Source organism: Mangifera indica, chromosome 1 (genome assembly GCF_011075055.1).
Source record: "Mangifera indica cultivar Alphonso chromosome 1, CATAS_Mindica_2.1, whole genome shotgun sequence".
Taxonomy (NCBI): domain Eukaryota; kingdom Viridiplantae; phylum Streptophyta; class Magnoliopsida; order Sapindales; family Anacardiaceae; genus Mangifera; species Mangifera indica.
In genome coordinates this window covers 26699892-26719117 of record NC_058137.1, presented here as the reverse complement: position 1 = coordinate 26719117, position 19226 = coordinate 26699892, and the positions used below count along the sequence as shown (strand labels likewise).

Here is a 19226-nt window from a genome sequence, read left to right as displayed (position 1 = left end):
CAAGTCTGATAGAGGCTCGAACTCAGATTTAGGTCACGTTTGTAAAACTTTGACTTATCTGATACAATAGTTAAGAATTCGATTATTGTACTCTTGGTTTACCAATTCAACAAATACGGGTGGAGTCTTCAGTTATAAAAAAAAAAATACATATTCTAAATTGTAAGTTTCTAAGTCATGAGGATAATGTGAAACTTCAAAGACAAATTGATTGCATATAGTTAGGGTTCTCATTGTCAAATTAAACAAAATACAATGAAAGGGAAGATTACTAAGCATTGCATGGATTATGTTATTACTCACTTAAGAAAGGGGAAAACATTATAATTTTGGGTTTTGGAGCAGGCTTTGGTTGATTGACGGAGAAAGTCTACCCTCTCAAATGTCAGACAAGAGCGGGGTCCTTTATTTGTTATTGTATTTGGGCAGGGAATATTTTGTGATCGTTTTTGCTTTTGCCATTGTTTTGCTGTGTAAAAAGTTGCATACAAATAAATATAGTTGTAAATGTTGCAGAAAAATCAATATAAATATAGTTTATTATGCTTACTTTCCTTGTTGACTCTTACATTGGTTGATTGTTACAATTGGTTGTTTGTAGAGTTTATTGGGTTCGCAATAGATTAGAAAACCAATAATCTTTTATGTACATTGATCTCTCAGTCACATATTCGTAATTGACATCACTTGATTTATTTATCTACCTTCTATCATAGTTATGGTTACTGCATTTTCTGTAAACGGATTGCATTTCTGCAGGCATGGTTACTGTGGAACCAAACCAGGACCTTGGAACTGATGGATTCATGTTTGGAGGATTCTTTTGTCAAATGTCAAGTACTAAAGTGTTTTCAGGTGGGGTTATTATGTGTTCAAAAGTTCCCAGAGGACAGGCCTGATATGTCATCTGTAGTTTTCATGCTGGCAAACAAAGGAGCAACTTTATCTCACCCGAGACAACCTGGTTTCTTCAACGAAAGAAGCACTGCCGATACAAAACCAGTATCAAGTAAGAGAGAATCATACCGATAAAAAAATATAGTCATAGTTCATAGAACTTACAATGTTCCCATGACTCTATTTGTTTGTGCTGCTTCATCATCACTTTTGAAGATTCTTGCCAGCCCAAAGTCCGAAATTTTTGGATTCAAGTCATCGTCTAGCAATATGTTACTAGCTTTTAGATCCCTGTGAATAACTTGAAGCTTAGAATCTTGATGAAGATAAAGAAGTCCTCTTGCAATCCCTTTAATAATGTTGAAGCGTCTTTGCCATGTCAATAATTTTCTTCTCTCTAGATCTGCACATCAATTCCACCCATATAAAGTCTTCGTTTAGTAAAAAGGATAGCACTAAGTCTGATGAGTCAAAATCTTTATGACCAACTAGATGCTTAAAGGGTAAAGAGGCTCGAACCATAGATAAAATAGTCCAAGCTTTTATTGGGCATATACTCATACACCAACAACCTTTCTTCGCCCTGGATACAGCTCCCAAAAAGTGATACGAGATTCTTGTGTTGAAGTTTGGCAATTAAAATTGATTCATTCTTAAACTCTTCAGTTCCCTGCACAGAATTCTTTGACAACCTTTTCACTGCTACCTCCTCACCAGTGGGAAGATTGCCCTGCAATGATTTTAAGCACCAGAGTTTTTGCTATAAGAGCCTGAAAGGACAAAAAACTTTCAGCTGACTGCAAGAGAAGATATAAAGAGCGTCACCTTGTAGACAGGGCCAAAGCCACCAACTCCAAGTAAATTTTCCTGAGAGAAATTGTTAGTTGCTGCCACAATGACAGACAGCTCAAATAGAGGTACTTCACTATTTACTTTAATGCTTTCCTGTTCTGTTAAATGGAAAGAAACAGAGTCAATTTATAGTACACTGATGTGCTGTGTTTATATCTGCATAAAGTATCACTACAGTAAGACCAGATGATTACTATTACCTCTTCTCTTTGTTTTCCTCAATGTTATGATGATAATAAGGACCATGATAAAAATTGCAGAGATAATCGAAAGTACTAGGATGATTGATAGTCTTTTCCTCTCATTTGAATCTGAATCAAGGTCAGTGACATAAAGAAAATAAATTTGTTAGAAACTATTATTTTTCCGTTTAATCAATCGGCTTCTATTTCATGCTTCTCAAGTATGTGAATACCAATTTAAACTGCTGCTTTTGGTAGCCTAATTTTAAATGCTTTTACAAACACAAATTATTGATATTACATGTATCAGCTGGTATATATTTAACTGTGCTAGTAAAGGTGCTGTGGATGAACTACCCCATAGCCTCAAAATGAATGTAACAGGTCACAGCCCTACATCAAATAACACACATACCTAATTCAGATGCTGGAACTCGAATATATATATCCTGTCCCCAGATGTATTGTTTTGAGCACTCTCTCATATCTGTCAAGTCCCTGAACCACATCAAACAGCCAATCCCTCCTCCTGTTATTTCAGAATTCGAATAAGCTCTGCATGAACAATTCTTGGTGCATGCTGCTTTACATTCTTTGAGATTCATACTTCCGTTGAACCAATCAATGTCAGGCAATTTCATTCGCGGAAGCTTTAGAAACCCTTCCCCACTTTGGCAATTTGATGTCAATTTCTTTACGCATTCCCTTGTTTGAGTTGACTCCCATTCATCTGGTGATTTCGCTACATACCCCTTTAAACACTCACAAATAGGTGTCTTACTAATTCTGCAGTTTCCGTTAGCACCACACTCTGCATAATTGTCACATACATCAAATGGCCAAGAGTACAAGACCCTCCATTCAGTTTTCATCGCATCCCACACGAGACGCTGCATTTTTCCTGATTGACTCATTTGTAATATCGTGATCACTGTATTGTTGAAAGGTTCATATGTAAAATATAACTCATCTTCTTTTTGTGCCAAAATAGGTATGAAGACCGAGTTGTGCATCCTGGGAATGCCACCAAACTGGAGACCATTCCATGGTCCACTGCGGGCCTGTCTTATCGATCCCATGCTAATAACTAATTGAGGTAACCCAGTAATGTCAAGGCTAAGACTAAATTCCCCCGGAGATGGATCATCAGCACTTGTCCAAGGTATGAGAAAACGCTCTAAACCAGTTTTTAAGTCCCATCCCAACTTCATTCCTGGTAACAATGTATCTGATGGGTAATCAAAGCTCTGCCACATGTAACTATCAGAATTTGTGTCAGTACTTTCCCTAAGAACAAGGTTCCCGGAATCTAGGAGCTGTACCACTGGATTTTCTGGCACCCTTGACACATTTGAAGACCATATGATGCTGTTCTCTCGGTTGAGAAGTACAAGATTTCCTTCATTGCTCACAGTTAAATTTCCATACTCATCAGCAAGTGGATTCTTTCCGTTGGCAACCCAGACAACTGTGCTAGGACTAAACTTGTACCATATCCCCAAGTACCTTTTGTTGGAGTTGCCTGGAGAAAAGAAGCCTAATTCAAATCTCTGAAATGAGGAAATCAATGTCTCCCCATCTCTGATGGATTGCCCAGGATTTATGATGTCAGCTGCAAATGACAGTTCCCAAAAACACATCGAAAAGCAAGAGAAGGTGAAGAATGAGAAGCACTTCATTGTCATTTTCAAGAGATAAAATTGCAAATTGAATGCATATTGATCTAGGATCTCTCGAGCAATGGCATAAACTTTCAAGTAGTTGACTTTTTCTTAGAGGGTTGTTGACTTAGTTTTGGTTGTCTATTAACTATAATACTATATTTCTGTATATAGTTTTATATAATGACTTTCTGACAATCACTGGTTTGTTAATTATTTTTTTCTCCATCTTAATCTCTTGGTAAGGATTTTCCTTGTCTCTTCTAAGAAATTAATAGCTTCTGTATATGTATCTTGGATAGTTGCATCTAAAGTGGCAGTCAAACAAAAATAAAGGTTTTTTGGATTTGACCTTGTGGAGTGATTCGATTTTGGTTTAGACTTGGAAATCCAAGCAATTGGATTTTTTTTAATTAACTATGAAATAAAAATAAGGGCCAAGAGAGTTGACCTCCAAAAGGGTACCAAGAAAATCTCTACAAGGCCATTATTCTGGGAAATTTCACAGGTTTTCTATTGGTTTTGGCTTCACTCTTAAACCTTCCCATGCTTGAGGAGCAAACATTGGACATCTCTGACTAGTATGAAATCCAAATGGCATCTTAGGAATCCCTCCGTGTTTCTTGACTTAGGACTGATTTGGGGTTATTGAAGTTTAAGTTTAATCAGCTTTTTCCCAAATTTTAAAGTAATCTGCTTTGAAAATTATTGCAATTGCAACATGAAGGAAATTCAAATTGAAATATTACTTATTCTATAACATGAGTCCTAATAACAAATTTTACAAAAGTTTATGTACTTCCTAAAAAAATAACAAATCCAGAGTAAAAAAGGCAATTCTAACTCTTAGCCATAATCATATCAATACTATCTAGAATTGTCATGTCCATCAAATTTCGAGTAATCAATTAGATATTTAGATAATGTATCATCATTTGATTAGATGATTTTGAATTGAGGATGAACTGACACTAAATCATATGATGACATACTATCTAAATATCTAATTAGATATTTAAAACTAAATATATTGAAATTTTATAATTAGATACACATAGTATTACTCTATTATTTATGGTAATGGCATATATTCCCTTGAATGCAGCCTTTGACAGGAGTGCAACAAAACAGCTGATGAAAATAAGAACAACTAGAAGGTAGATACTGTTTGAAATTTTGCAGTGACATCTGCATCAACTAATCTTGATACTAAAGAAATCCAGCACAGCAAGCAAACAAATAATAAAGACTTATCATTAAATTTGACAAGGAAATTCATTTCAGCTGTGAGTTTCATAGCACAACTGTGTTGACCATCCACTCATTATTGATTGCATTATTTTGCAGTTAACTGTACAATTCAACCCATGGAATACATAATTCAATATTCAAAGTTTATGATGAGTCAGATCAAAGACATTTGAGCCCAAAAAATATTTTCTATACATAAATGTGGTATTTCTTCCAAACTGAACTGTATGTATAAATTTACCTCAACTCAACACATACACAGCAAAATATATACGCTTGCTATTGATCGTGGAAGTACTCAACACTATCGGCCTTCCATGATTGTAACAGTTATATTGTTGACAGAACAGGTCTCCGGTCTACTGGTTGATGATCGTGAATCAGAACTACTTCTTACGTGTGCAAAAGCAGGTTGTTTCGGAGAAGATAGTGTTGCAATTTCATTCATAAGCATGAAGACTACATCACACATGGAGGGTCTATCTTCTGCATTTTCTTGAACACAAAGCAGCCCAATATGAACATATCTTAGCAATATATGCCTGGAGGCTGCTGCTTCTTCTTCTAATGCTGGATCCATCAAGTCCAATGCCCTGTTACTTGTCCACTTATCCCATGCCTAAATCCACAAATGAGAAATTACATCAGTAAAAATCAGTTTGCAAAGAAAATAATTTGACCTAAAAAGTTTCGGTCTGTTTTGTTACTTACAAAACCAAGAAGATTGAGAGAGCCAGCCTGATAAAAACCAGTATTCTTCTTGCCACTAATAATCTCCAGTAACAACACCCCAAAGCTAAAGACATCAGATTTTACTGAGAAGACACCTTCAAGGGCATATTCTGGGGACATATATCCACTGCAACTCAAAAATCATTGGGAAAATTAGTAAATTCATGATAATAACTTCAGACATAAGTTAAGAGGAATTCAATGTGGCACATAGGAGTCTTATATTTAGTTGCATTATTTACTTACTAGGTTCCAACTATCCTCTTTGTGTTTGCTTGTAACTCATCCCCTCCAAATATTCTTGCCATTCCAAAATCAGAAATTTTAGGATTCATGTCTTTATCCAGCAAAATATTACTAGCTTTCAAATCCCTATGAATAATTCGCAATCAAGAATATTCATGAAGATAGAGAAGCCCTTGAGCAATCCCTTTGACAATTCAAACACATGTAGTCCAATTTAGCAACTTACGCTTCTTAGAATCTGATAAACAGCCAAGAAAAAAATTGACTCCGTGAAAGAAAACACCAGAAATATACAGTCGAATATGTATATGAAACTGTGAGAATTACAAACCAAAGAGAAAGATATCCAAGCTCTTATTTGGCATGTACTCATAGATCAGAATCTTTTCATCTTGTTCAATGCAGCAGCCCAAAAGTCTAACTAGATTCTTGTGTTGGAGCTTGGCTATGAGTACTGCTTCATTCTTTAGCTCCTCCCATCCTTGTCCAGATCTTCTTGAAAGCCTTTTCACGGCTATTTGGTCCCCTTTCAGTAGTGTTCCCTGAAACATAACTTTTCATTAACTTGACAAAGTTTTACTTTGAAAATCTGGCACCAATCACTAATCAGCTTTAGCATTGCTGCCAAGGAAATAAAAATCTTACCTTGTAAACAGGTCCAAAACCCCCTTCACCAAGCATATTTGTGAACGAGAAATTATCTGTTGCAGCAGAAACACTTGCAAAACTGAATAATGGCAATTTAACTTCCTTTCTACTGCTACTTCCTCCAAGCTTCTTCACTTCAGTAAGCTCTGCATGATCATCATCTAGCCCCATACCAACATCAAATTGCAACAGATCCTCCCCTGAATGTGTAAAGAAATCAATATTATGGCATTGAAAATTTAGCCAGATACAGCTTAACCCATTCTGTGAAAAGTTTTACCTTCACTTCTGATGTTTCTCCTCATATAAGGAATCAGGAAACCTAAAATAACCATTGCCAGAGACAGGATTGATGAGACAATTATCCATATATGCTTTTTCTTTCCTTCCTTTTTGTTATATGTAGAGGTTTCCTCGCTTGAGTTTGTTTCTGTAAAGCAAAAACAATGAACCAGATCAGAACAGACAGTCTCCAAGAATTCACCATATTAAAGGCACAAATTGATTGCCAAGTTAGGTCGAGCAAACAAACGAGCTCAAACACACATACCCAGTTCTGAAGAAGGCAAGCGTATAAAGATTTCCTGTGTCCCACTGTTCTCAGTGAGCTTTCTGATATCGATTAAATCACCAAACCACATCAAACAGCCAGTGCCTCCACCAGTTACATTGGAATTAATATAAGCTTGGCAAGAACAGTTGTTCAAGCATTTGGCCTCACATTCCTTAAGACTCATACTCTCATTCAGAGAAACATCTACCAAGTCAGCCAATTTAATCCCATCAAGTTTCATAAATCCATCTCCACCTTTACAATCCAACGGCGAACCTCTCACACATCCATGAAATGAAGTCTGATTAGATTGTGAATCGGGCACAAACCCCTTCAAACACTCACAAAATTGAGTCTCGTCAATGTTGCAAATACTGTTAGCCCCACAATGCCCATAATATCCACAGAAATCTTCAGGCGCAGAGGACACAACTTCCCACCCATTACTCCTCTCGCTCCATATTTGCCATTGCATCATACCAGAATTATTTACTTTTAACAGCACGACAATAGGATTATTGAAAGACTCATAGCTGTAAGAGTACTCATCCTGATTATTCACCAGAATTTGCTCAAACAGCAAGTTTGGATTTATAGGAATGCCTCCAAAGAAAGCTCCATTCCATGGTCCAGTACGAGCAAACTTCTCCGATCGATTGTAGATGACCATTTCAGGAAACACATGAATATCGAGTTTGAAAGTAAAGTCTCCAGTAGATGGATCATCAGCCCTTCGCCAGGCAGTTAAATAACGCTCAAAACCGGCCTTCAAGTTCCATCCCAACTTCATTTCAGGTAGCAATATGTCTGTTGGGAAGTCAAAGCTCTGCCAAAGATAGCTTTCAGAAGCATTTGAGCTAAAACTATCCTTGATAATAAAGTTTCCATTGTCCAACAGTTGTGCCACTGGATTTTCTAATTTGCCAGAAATGTTTGAAGACCAGACAAGCCCGTTCGATGCATCTAGAAGAACAAGGTTTCCATCATCAGTAATAGCTAAACTCCCATTGTTATCAAGAATAGGATTGTTTCTATTTGCAACCCACACAACTGTCTCAGTGATCTGCTTGTACCATATTCCCAAATACCTGTTCTTTGAATTTCCAGGCGAGAAGAAGCCAAGCTCAAATCTTTGGCTAGAAGAAACCAATGTGTCACCATCCTGGATGGACCCCGCTGGAGTTATGGTATCCGCTGCTAATAACAAGTTAATACTTGAGAAAAAGATGCAAATGCTGAAGCAGTAGTAAAAGAAAAGAAGGTTGTTGTCCATTGTTGAAATAATTAACACAATGATCTTGTAAAATATTGCATGAATCTCTGTATGTTGGTTGTTCGCAGAAGAATGTTTAGCTGTAAGTGTTATCTACAATAAGATTTATTGATCTTGCTAGATTTGCGGTCAAATCTTAGGCTTAGAGGGAAAGTAAGAAACTGGGCAGACTCTCTTGGAAAACATATAGGTTTCGTCGAAGTGACCATCTTTATTGTGGATAATTCCCAGATACCCCTAAACTATGCTTTACTAAATGTTTACATCTTTGGTTTCAGAATGTTTTAGAAAGACACCTTTTTAGGGAATCCTTTGTGTCTTCTTAGGACTCCAAGAATTATTATTAAAGATAATCCCACTTCAATATGCATACAAAACCATCATATTGCTCTTCCTCTATTCAACATTTCATCAAAGACTTGTTATTTTTCTATCCTATACATTATTCAACAATATTTGAATATAACAGTATAAAAATATAAATTATTAATTCATTATAATCCGTGTAAACTTTCGAATTTATGTCATAAACAAATTAGAATGTTTTCTTTCTCTCGTTTAATTTAGTCACTTGATAATAATAAAATAAAGAGAGATTTGAGTTGAATAGAATACGAATATAAAATGATTAGAGTTTGATTTGAAGCTATTTAAATTAACTCGAATTGAATATAAGTTAATCAAAGATGTTATCCGAAGATTATTAACAAAATGAATGCTATTATCAATAAAATCAATAATATCACTGATATGATTAATAGTATTCCTAAACAAACATTCGAATAAAATTATCAAACTGAAACTTTAGTTTAAATTCAGTTTAAATTGAACAGATAGTTAATCATAGTTTAAGGGTATGAATGAAAGTATCCCTTATACAAGACCGGCAAAGATTAGGGGTTAAGGCACTCATCAAGTTTGAACCGCACGTGAAATATGAACAGCATATTAATTGACAAAAATGTCCACCAAATTCAACCTCCCATTCTGAATTAAAATAACATTAAGCAGATAATATTTATATAGTAATTGACAGCTTAATTTACCCTTAATACGTAGTTTATGATGGATCACAGTCCTGTCTATTTCACCTAATGACAAACTTCCCTTGAAACCTGAAGAGTTTTTATCTCTTTTTTGGGCTACAAGACCTCCGTTTCTGGTCAAAGCTGAAGTCCAATGTCAATATTTTAAGCCGGAGACGGCTGATGCCTGGCTGCTGTCAGGTCTTAGGCCAATTACGCAAATTTAAATGGCCCATTTGGCACAACGTTTGACTAAAAATACCATATAAATATTGGCTAAACACTTCTGTATTCAAAAGACGGTTCAAAGCAGGTGTCTGGAGAATTTTTTGTAATGAATTAAATAATGGGTTCTCTTTTACCCAGCCATTCGATCCTCTGTTTTTATTTGAACAAGATCTTTCCTGGTTTTAGTTATTCGTAAATTTTAACAATCACATATTTATTTAATTCGTCTTACATTTATCTTATTCGATTATGACTTGACCCCCACTTCAAAAAAAAAAAGGACTGTTGACAAAAGAGAAGAAAACCTTCATTGAAAGCACTAAAATGACCCAAACCAAGGTTCAAGGGCTACAACCACAACGTGATTCTCTTCCTCAACAACCAAATTCGGATCAGCATGAAAAGCTGAAAAATTTTAAGACTATGTTGGAGCATATGATGAAATTCTTACATGTGTCCAAAAATAAGGTTAAATTTGAGCTGAATAGAGTTTGAGTTTAAGTCAGTTCAAGTTTGATTCAATTTAAAAAAGTTAAGTTCGAATATAAGTTTAAACTCGGCAAGTTTCCCTTAAACTAGTTTGAATTCGGTTCTGTTTAAAAGAATTCAAGTTAGAGTTTAATTCGAGTTTGGTCACACTATTAACCAAACTCAAGCTAAACTCGGCTTGATACTATAATTTATCCAAAATCAATCTAAATAACATTATTTTGATATATATTGATCAAAATAATAGTGTTTTAATTAATTCAAATTGAATTTTTTTACATTTACAAATTCGACAAACTGAACATTCTTTAAACTCAAATTCGAGTTCAACAATATAAAACTTTTAGAGTTAAACTCACTTAAATCCAATTTATTTTTTATTCATCTAAGTTAAGCTAATAAATGAGTTTAAATCAATTCGATTTGAATCTAACTATATCCAAAATGTAATATCTCACCTAATATTAAGTAAAGGTTGGATTCCCATAAAAAGCATATAGTCAAGTAAACACAAGTAGGCCCAGAAAGCATGTTGCCTAGTTAAGATTTAAGAGCGAGAATATTGAAGGCGGGCTTCCGCAAATATTGAAGTATTCACATGCTCTTGCTCAAGACTTTTTTAATGGTGTGGAAAAGAATTGCCCCACAATTTTACGACAATGCTTTCTACAGTTTAGATCCTTTGTACACCAGAAAAGCTTGCTTTCATCACCACCATCTGAGACTGAGCTTGTTGATGTTTGTGGTGCAAAATTTTCAACCAAACTGTTGCTCCTAGAGAGAAAGTCAGAGATTTGCCAGCATCAAACCTAGCTAGACAAGTAGATCCTACAAAGGCCAGGCAGCCAAGAAGAAATCGTTGCAAAGTGATTGAATTATCTACCCAGTAGAAGAGTGTCATTGATTAGAGTCTTTAACACTCACAGAAGATACTGCTTCAGTTAACCCTAGAGATTGAGAGAGTCAGATTGATGAAACCAACGTTCTTCTTTCCGCCAACAAGCTCAAGCAATTCAGGAGACATTTAACCACTGTCGTTCAGTTCAATAATCAACATAGCTTCTTTAGTTCATTCGTGAATTATGCTAATCCTATACATGCTTGTCGATTCTATGTTACAGACAACTTGTTCGATTGTCATCTGTTATTAAACATTGAACAATACTATATGCATATATTTTAAATAATAATTTGAGTACATAAATAATGTGTTATCATATTAGTCAGTGATTTTAAACGAGAGATAAAGTAACTTTCAATCACACAAGAATACATTATTATTAATTCATAAATTAATATTAATTATTAGTGCACAAATTCAACCCATTTGAATGAAAAGTTAAAGTTAGTTAATCTTTTATACCGACAAAGCAATTTTAAGTTATTGCAATGGTTAATCTAATAGTCTCACTTAAATTTATATTCAAGAAAATTATGTATATCTAGTTTTAAATATTCAATTAGGTACTTAGATGATTTGTTATTATTAAAGGATTTTGAATTAATGATAAAACAATATTCAATCAAATAATGACATGTTCTTTAAATACCCAATTAAATACTCAAAACAGTGCATATCTAGCATTGTTCATTTATATTTATGAATGTTTAATTAAAAGATTCTCCATTAGTCTAAAAATTGACAATAAAATTATATATACCCATTTTGAATACACAAATGAACACACACTTGATGTGTGTCATCATATAATTAAATGATTTTGAATTAAAAATAAAATAATATCTAATCACGTGATGATACATATAAATGTGTATTCAAAATGGGTAAGTATGGTTTTACTCAAAAATTAATCATGCCCACAACAAAACAAATTAAGATTTCAAACAAGATTTGTTAAGATATCCCTTTGTTATCCCTTTTCCAAGGATAAATCCAAACTAAACCACTTAAATAAAGGAATCACAATTCGTGGGTGTAATTTAATCAAACAAATGAATGCACTTTTAACCAGTTTTTGTGTGAATCCCTGAAAACAAGTATATTTATGAACAAGAGAACATGGGATTTAAGCATCTTTTTGAAAACTTTATCCATAAGTTGGATTGAGATGGTTAAAAAAGGGTTAACTCTAGTTTGTCCTTTTTTATTGTGAGGAAGCTGCACTGAAATTTCCTTTTGTCTTGAAGACGCAACAAAATTCTGCGAAACGTAGCCCTCAAACTCTCTTATCATCACATTTATTTTTCCTTTCAATTTATAAAGTTTGTCTTCTTCGAAAGATGAAAAAATAATTCAATCATTCGAATCTATTGCTCTTATCATCTTGAGCACCAAAGCTACATATCCATGTATAAATGTGAGGTCTATAGATCTTCTTAATAATAATGATTAAATGCAAAAATTGAATCATATTTTAGTTTTTAAAAATTATTTTTGAATCTTTAACCAAAGACGCCCCATATTTCGTTGTTTTTCTTATTATTTTATGAATTGCTTTTGTTTTTTCGTAAAAGCTTCTAGTTACCTTTAGGATTTTGGGCTTATTTTAACTAAAATTAAAAAAAAAATTCATGAAATAAAAGCATACTATATTAATTTTCTCATCTTCTTTTTTTTTTTTTTTTGTAACCAAGGAATACTGTTCGATTTGTTGGACCAGTAAACCCTGAGACACAATAATCAAACTCATAATCACTATATTAGATTTGTCAGAAGTTCGTCTTACATGATCGTTATTCAATCTTAAGCTAATTAATTTAAGTTTTCTTTACAAGAATATCTTTTTTAACTCATATTATTTGAATTTTAATCTTTCACAAAAGGAATTTATGCTTTCATCGCCCAAGCTTGCTTCTGGAGTCAATTTTCTCATGTCACATCTCTATCAAAATGACATTGAGAAATACATACAGAAACATAATTTTTTAAAGCAATGGTGTAATATCTAAGATAGTGAAGTGGGAATAGAAAGAAGTAGAGAGTACGAAAATTGTACCAACATTTTTTACGAAAGGGTACAAATTTTGTCGATACTTCATTAGCGAATAATAGAGTTGTGGACAAATTAACCGTTGCCTTGGCATTCTCAATTAGCACTGTTTATATTTCTGAAAACAAGAATCAACCTTTATAATATAAAATGTAAACACAAAAAAAAAAAAAGCACCTCATCGTGATTCATGCATGATGGATGGCTTTAACTTTTGGCAGTATTTGTAACATGAACTCTAAATACTGTTTAACTAAATTGTTTTTCTCAAAAATGTTAGGCCAAATGACTTAGTCCCACCTAAGGTATTGTAAAATTTCAAAGTCATATCTCTTAATTTTTAAAAACTTAAATTCATATCTATAAAACAATTTCAATTAAAAATCTCAATTAGAATTAAGGCTAAAATCATTATTTATTAAAAATTTTAAAAAATTAAAGTATTATTATATTTTTCTTTTCAAATTTAAAAATTTATAATTTTTTCTCACTCAATGTTTGAACTATGACAATTTTTTTAAGGTTTTTTTCTCTTTTCTTCAGTGAGGATCTATCATCTTTAATCATCGTCGTTCTCCCTCCCACCTTATTTCTCTCTCCTAACCTCTCTCCTGCCACCGATCAATGGAAATCGTATGAAAATTTAGACAAATGCAGTCTAAAAATCTAGATGAAAGTCGTCTAGAAATCCAAACGATTTTCATATGGACGACAACACTTCCAAACAATTCGTTTGGACATCATCGTGTAAACAAAAGTCGTCTGGAACGTTTTTAGGCAATTTTCACTTGGATTTCCAAACAATTTTGATAGATTGGTGATCAGAGAGAGGTCGGGAGAGAGAGATAAGGCAAGAGAGAGGGCAATCGATGTCTTCTAAAGGCAAAATTACCACTTTTTAAAATTTAAAGAAAATTTGGGGGGAGAATGTAAGATTTTAAAATTGAGGGGGAAAAGTTATAAGAGTTTAGTTTTTTAATTTTTTTATTAAATAATAATTTTATCTCTAATCTTAATTAAAATTACCTTATAAATAAGTATTTTAATTTTAAAAAATTAAAGAATATAACTTTGAGATTTTATTATACCTTGGGTGGGAATAAGTCTTTCGGCCAAAAAGTTGCTCGAACTTTGCGTTAAATGTTGAATTTATGCACTACTACTAACTAGCTATCTGCTAGTGACTTCAACATCTTAAGTTAGGTAAGTGAAAGCTAGCTCATTAAACAATTGATTATATTATATTATAAATAATAAACAATTTTATATATAAATATTGTTGTATTATAATATAGTTAAATATAATTTTATTTTTAATTTTAAACTATTTAATTATATAATAATATATTATTTTTTATATATATAATATTACTCTTCAACAATAGTTTTAATTTTGTTTTCATGAAACAAAAATAAAAAACAATAATATACTAGTGTATATAGTATTTATTAAAGAAAAGTAATAAAACTAGAATAATATTATATATACACCTATTTTAGGTATATAATTATATATATATTTATATATATTATCATATAATTACGTATTATTTTATCATTAATTCAAAATCATTTAATCATATGATGACATATTTAAGTGTATACATATTTACGTGCATAAAATAAGTACACATAATTTTATATATAAAACTATATGCATACATTTTTAAGTATATAATTAGTTACACAAATAATGTGTCATCATATAATTATATCATCATTTGATACCCAAATGAATATTCAAAATTGTGCACATATAGCATATCTCAAATGACAAATAATAAAACTGTGTGTATGTATTTTTAAGTATATAATTAGATATATAAATAATACATCATTATATAATTATATAATCATTTAGGTACCTAATTGAATACTTAAAACTATGTATATATAGTCTTTTTCAAAAGAAAAACAATAAAACTCTGTGTACACGTTTTTAAGTATATAATTAGATATACAAATAATGTATCTTCTTGTAATTAAATAATTTTGAATTAAAGATAAAATAACATAATCATATAATAACACATAATTAAATACTTAAAATTGGATGTACATAAAATTTATTATGAAAAAATTCTATTATTTGTAGGTATCCATACATAATACATGTATGATTTTAATTTATTATTAATTCATTTATTCAATAAAATCTTGTCATATGCATTTAAGTATGTTCAAAACAAGCAATCTTAACAATAATTAGGTATATTAATTTAAAAAATAATTAATATATGAGTAGATTTTATTGGAGGGATATATTATTAACTGATAATATTATGTGTATATATTTTTTATGTATAATTTAAATATATAGATAATATATTATTATATAATTAAGTATTTTTATTTTTAATTTAAAATTATTTAATTATATAATAATCTACTTAACTAAATTATATATTAAATATAGTAGGTATAATTTAATTAATTATTAATTAATTACCAACAGTAGTTCTACTTAAGTTTCACCAGTCACTACAAGAAAAAGGGTTTATTTTATTATATAATTGCACTGTGGTATATTCAGATCCGTCGAATCTTATATGTTTCATGCAGCTTCCAGGAAGGAGAAGACCCCTTCATGAATGAAAGGTTGCAAGAAACTCACCACAAAAACCCAATTTTCATCTTTCCTTTCTTTAATATCTTTTAGCTTCAGTCTCACTGATCTTTCCGCGAAGATCCCTTCTCTTCCTTCCAAATAATTCCCCTATATAAACCCCATCTCTCCCTCCTCTCTTCTCATCACAAATTCACTTCTCCTATTCACCGACTTAGCCATTAACACTCTTTCTGTATTTTTCAACCTATTATCAGTTGAGAATGGCTTTTTTATTAGATGAATCGGCGGATTTCGAGGACTTCTTTCCGTCGATGATAACGAGACTGGGAGCAGAAGGGTTTATCTGCGAGCTGTGCAACGGGTTTCGTTTGTTGATGGATTGCGAGAAGGGGTTGATTACGTTCGAGAGCTTGAAGAGAAACAGCTTTCTTCTGGGCTTGCACGACATGATGGATGATGAGATTGTGTGCATGTTAAGCGAAGGTGATCTTGACGGAGATGGAGCTCTTAATCAAATGGAGTTTTGTATTCTGATGGTTAGGTTAAGTCCAGGATTACTGGATGGTCCATCTCAGTGGATGATGGAAGATTTGTATGTGTAAAATCTGTCAATTGGGCATGCCTTTGATCTTATAATAATTTCAAAATTACAAAGAAATCAGTGCTTGTAATATTGGAATTATATATTCATAAATAATCATGTTGGCATACTCAAACTATTGTCTTTGATTTAACTTAGAAAGTAATGTCACAGGCATCTAGTTTTGAATATGTAATTAGATAATTTATTCTTAATTTAAATTCAATTAATCACAAAATAATATATCATCTGAATACATAATTAAAAGTTTAAAACTGGGTGAATATAGTTTTGTTAATAAAAAAATTTTCGCACATATACTTGTATGTATCATAAGGAAAGGATTGCAATGTAAATTCAACATAACTTATACACTATTTTGCATGCATGCAATGGCTTTATATGTATATATTGTTGTGAATGAAAATGCAAACTTAAGCTCACTATATAAAATTGTAAATCACATGCATTAATGCGTGTAGCATAAGCGTAAAGAAATTGAGTTATATTTTCTGGGTTGTCAGTTTTCTACTAAGTCCATTCTAATTGGTACAAAGTGTGTTTGAAATACTTTGCTTGAGCCAGCTTCAATTCTGAGCTTTATTTGGCTTTGAAAAAGTACTTAATTGTAGTTTTGGATATTTAATTTAGTACTATTAAATCTTTAATTGTCTCATGGAAAAACATTTTTCATTTTTATTTTAACTTACTACTCCGAGTCTCCAACCTCAGTATTCCTATGTGGAAAAGATTTGATAAATGTTTTACATGCGTATTAATCACTTAATAACACAGATCAAATGTATACTTATTTATGTGCATAAAATGGGTATACAGTTTTATTAAAAAAATTTAATTGCTATAATTTTGAGAAATATTATATGCACATACTTTGAGTATATAAAATAAATATACATTTAATGTATTATCATGAGATTAAGTGTTATTTTATCTTTAATTTAAAATCATATAATCACTTGATGATACATTATTTGTGTATCTATTTTGTGTAGTGTGTACACATAATTTTATTGATTGTTTTTTGTATTATGATCAAAGTCAAAAGCTCAAACAAGTAATATTATATGTACAAATAAATTTTACTAACGTATTTATAAAACTTGATATAATAACATATGATTGAGTTATTTGAAATGAAAAATAAATAAATAATCACGCCAACCAATTACATACTACCTTTTGTATGAATAAGTTTGTGAAATGTTTATATCCATAAATTTATATGCACAACTTTTGTACAAATAATGGTATGTCACTATATGATTGAGTATTATTTTATTTTTAATTTAAAACTATTTAATCATATAATAACATAATATTGTTTGTGTATAAAATTAATTAGAGCAATACTATACGCATGTGTCAATGGGTTGGGCCGGCCGACACAGGCTCGGCTAATCAAGCTAATGGGTCGGGTCGGGTCGGATACCCAAACAGTAATAGGCTTTCAGGTCGAGTCAGCTCATTAATATATAAAGGTCCAACGCCCAACCCATAGGGTTGGATTCGAGTCGAGCCGAGCTTAAGCTCGCTTGAGTTCGCTTGGCTCGGTTCACATATAATTGGCTCGAGTTCGAGCTCAAGCTCTTGAAAGCCAAGCTCGAATTTGGCTCAGCTCATTTTTCGTTATCAAAACGACGTCGTTTTAATACATAACATATTAGTTAAAACGACGTCGTTTTGTATCAAAAATTTTAATTATAAAATCTGACGAGTAGCTCGAGTTCAACCGAGCTTGGCTAAAGCAGGCTCGTTTTGGGCTCGATCGAGCCGAGCTCAAGCTGACTCGGTTCGAATCCAACCCTATATAAAAATGGGTCGAAATGGGTCAACCCATTTAATCAATATTTAAAAGAATTTTTATTTAAAATTTTTAAACACAAATTATTTTTCAATTATTAAAATCGAGGACAGTACCTTGAATATTTTATTTATAATTTTTCACTTATGACGAAGGAATACTGTAGTTACATGATGAAAAATATTATAAATTATAATATAGTATAAATAAATTAATTTACATACTGTATAAATTATAAAATATAAATAAATATATACTATGATAATATTCAAATAGATTGAATTCATTTAATACTTGATCTATTTGTAATATTTTGTAATGATAAAATTAAAATAAAAATAAAATTATAAACACAAAGAATTATTATTTGTGAATTCAGATATTTTCTACAAAAGAGTTGATGAGAGAAAATGAGATTGAAAATATAATGAAATATTGAGATTAAGAGATTTGTAAATGAAAGTAAAAATAAATAAAAAATTGAATGAATTTATATAGAAAAAAATAATTTTTAAAAAAATTAAGGAGGGCAAGGCTTTTGCGGCGAGGCGGAGGGAAGCAAGGCTTTTGCCTTGTAGCAGAAGTCTTCTGCCGCAAGGCAAAAGGAAGCACACAAGGCAAGAAATTATTTTTATTTTTAAACAATATAGGGTTGGGTCAGACCAACCCATGTGCTTAATATTAAAGCCAGAGCTCGGCCCATAGGTCCTAGCCCGTTATGCTACAGTACCAGACTGGGTCTTCTTGAACCATGTTTTTTTTTATGCTTTGTGTCAGACCTCTATTCGATCCGACTCAATTGACGTGTCTAACTATACGTGTCTATTTTATGTACACAAATAAATATATATTTATATATATTATTATATAATTAGATATTATTTTATTTTAATTTATAATTATATAAGCACATAATGATAGATATAAATATATCTCAAAAAAAAAAATACATAATTTTATTGAATTAAATAATATCATTTACAAAATTGTGCCTCATTTCGGCCCTTTTATTTAGCTCCTAGAGTTGTTGACTTGAAATCAGCTTATTATGGGCCTCTGGCTTATTTATTAAAGGGCCTTTCCAAAGGAGGATAGTGCTCGTTCTCATCAAAAGATACAGAGAGGAAGAAATTAAGAATGAGTAGGACAAAAGTGAAATCATGACAATAATTATATGAAATGAAAGAGTTTATCAATTTTATTATTAATTTATATTTGATCTAAAAGTTTAAAACTTCTACTATTTACCTAATAAGGCAAGTTTCTC

The 19226-nt window shown here is 31.9% G+C and overlaps 2 protein-coding genes and 1 pseudogene across 2 annotated transcripts; 1 reads left to right on the top strand and 2 right to left on the bottom strand.

The window, feature by feature from the left end:
• Nucleotides 1-1058: 1058 nt before the first annotated feature.
• On the bottom strand, nucleotides 1059-3723 carry LOC123230212 (G-type lectin S-receptor-like serine/threonine-protein kinase At4g27290). The gene is made up of 4 exons (XM_044656394.1): nucleotides 2347-3723; nucleotides 1723-1847; nucleotides 1417-1627; nucleotides 1059-1300 (listed from the first exon to the last, which is right to left on the bottom strand). Exons 1-4 carry the CDS (start codon nucleotides 3614-3616, stop codon nucleotides 1059-1061), a joined length of 1848 nt encoding a protein of 615 aa, XP_044512329.1. The 5' UTR covers nucleotides 3617-3723.
• Nucleotides 3724-5147: 1424 nt separating this feature from the next.
• On the bottom strand, nucleotides 5148-8295 carry LOC123230137 (annotated as a pseudogene).
• A 7522-nt stretch (nucleotides 8296-15817) lies between these two features.
• On the top strand, nucleotides 15818-16159 carry LOC123230051 (calcium-binding protein KRP1-like). Its single transcript, XM_044656188.1, has one exon. It carries the CDS (start codon nucleotides 15818-15820, stop codon nucleotides 16157-16159), a length of 342 nt encoding a protein of 113 aa, XP_044512123.1.
• Nucleotides 16160-19226: the final 3067 nt, after the last annotated feature.

Excerpts from the sequence above, each read along its gene's own strand:
- LOC123230212 (XM_044656394.1), bottom strand. The coding sequence starts at position 3,616 with ATGACAATGAAGTGCTTCTCATTCTTCACCTTCTCTTGCTTTTCGATG. Across the intron at positions 1,628-1,722 it reads GCTTTGGCCCTGTCTACAAG|GGCAATCTTCCCACTGGTGA; the intron begins GTGACGCTCTTT and ends AAATCATTGCAG. Across the intron at positions 1,301-1,416 it reads CTTGGACTATTTTATCTATG|ATCTAGAGAGAAGAAAATTA; the intron begins GTTCGAGCCTCT and ends ATTGATGTGCAG.
- LOC123230051 (XM_044656188.1), top strand. The coding sequence starts at position 15,818 with ATGGCTTTTTTATTAGATGAATCGGCGGATTTCGAGGACTTCTTTCCG.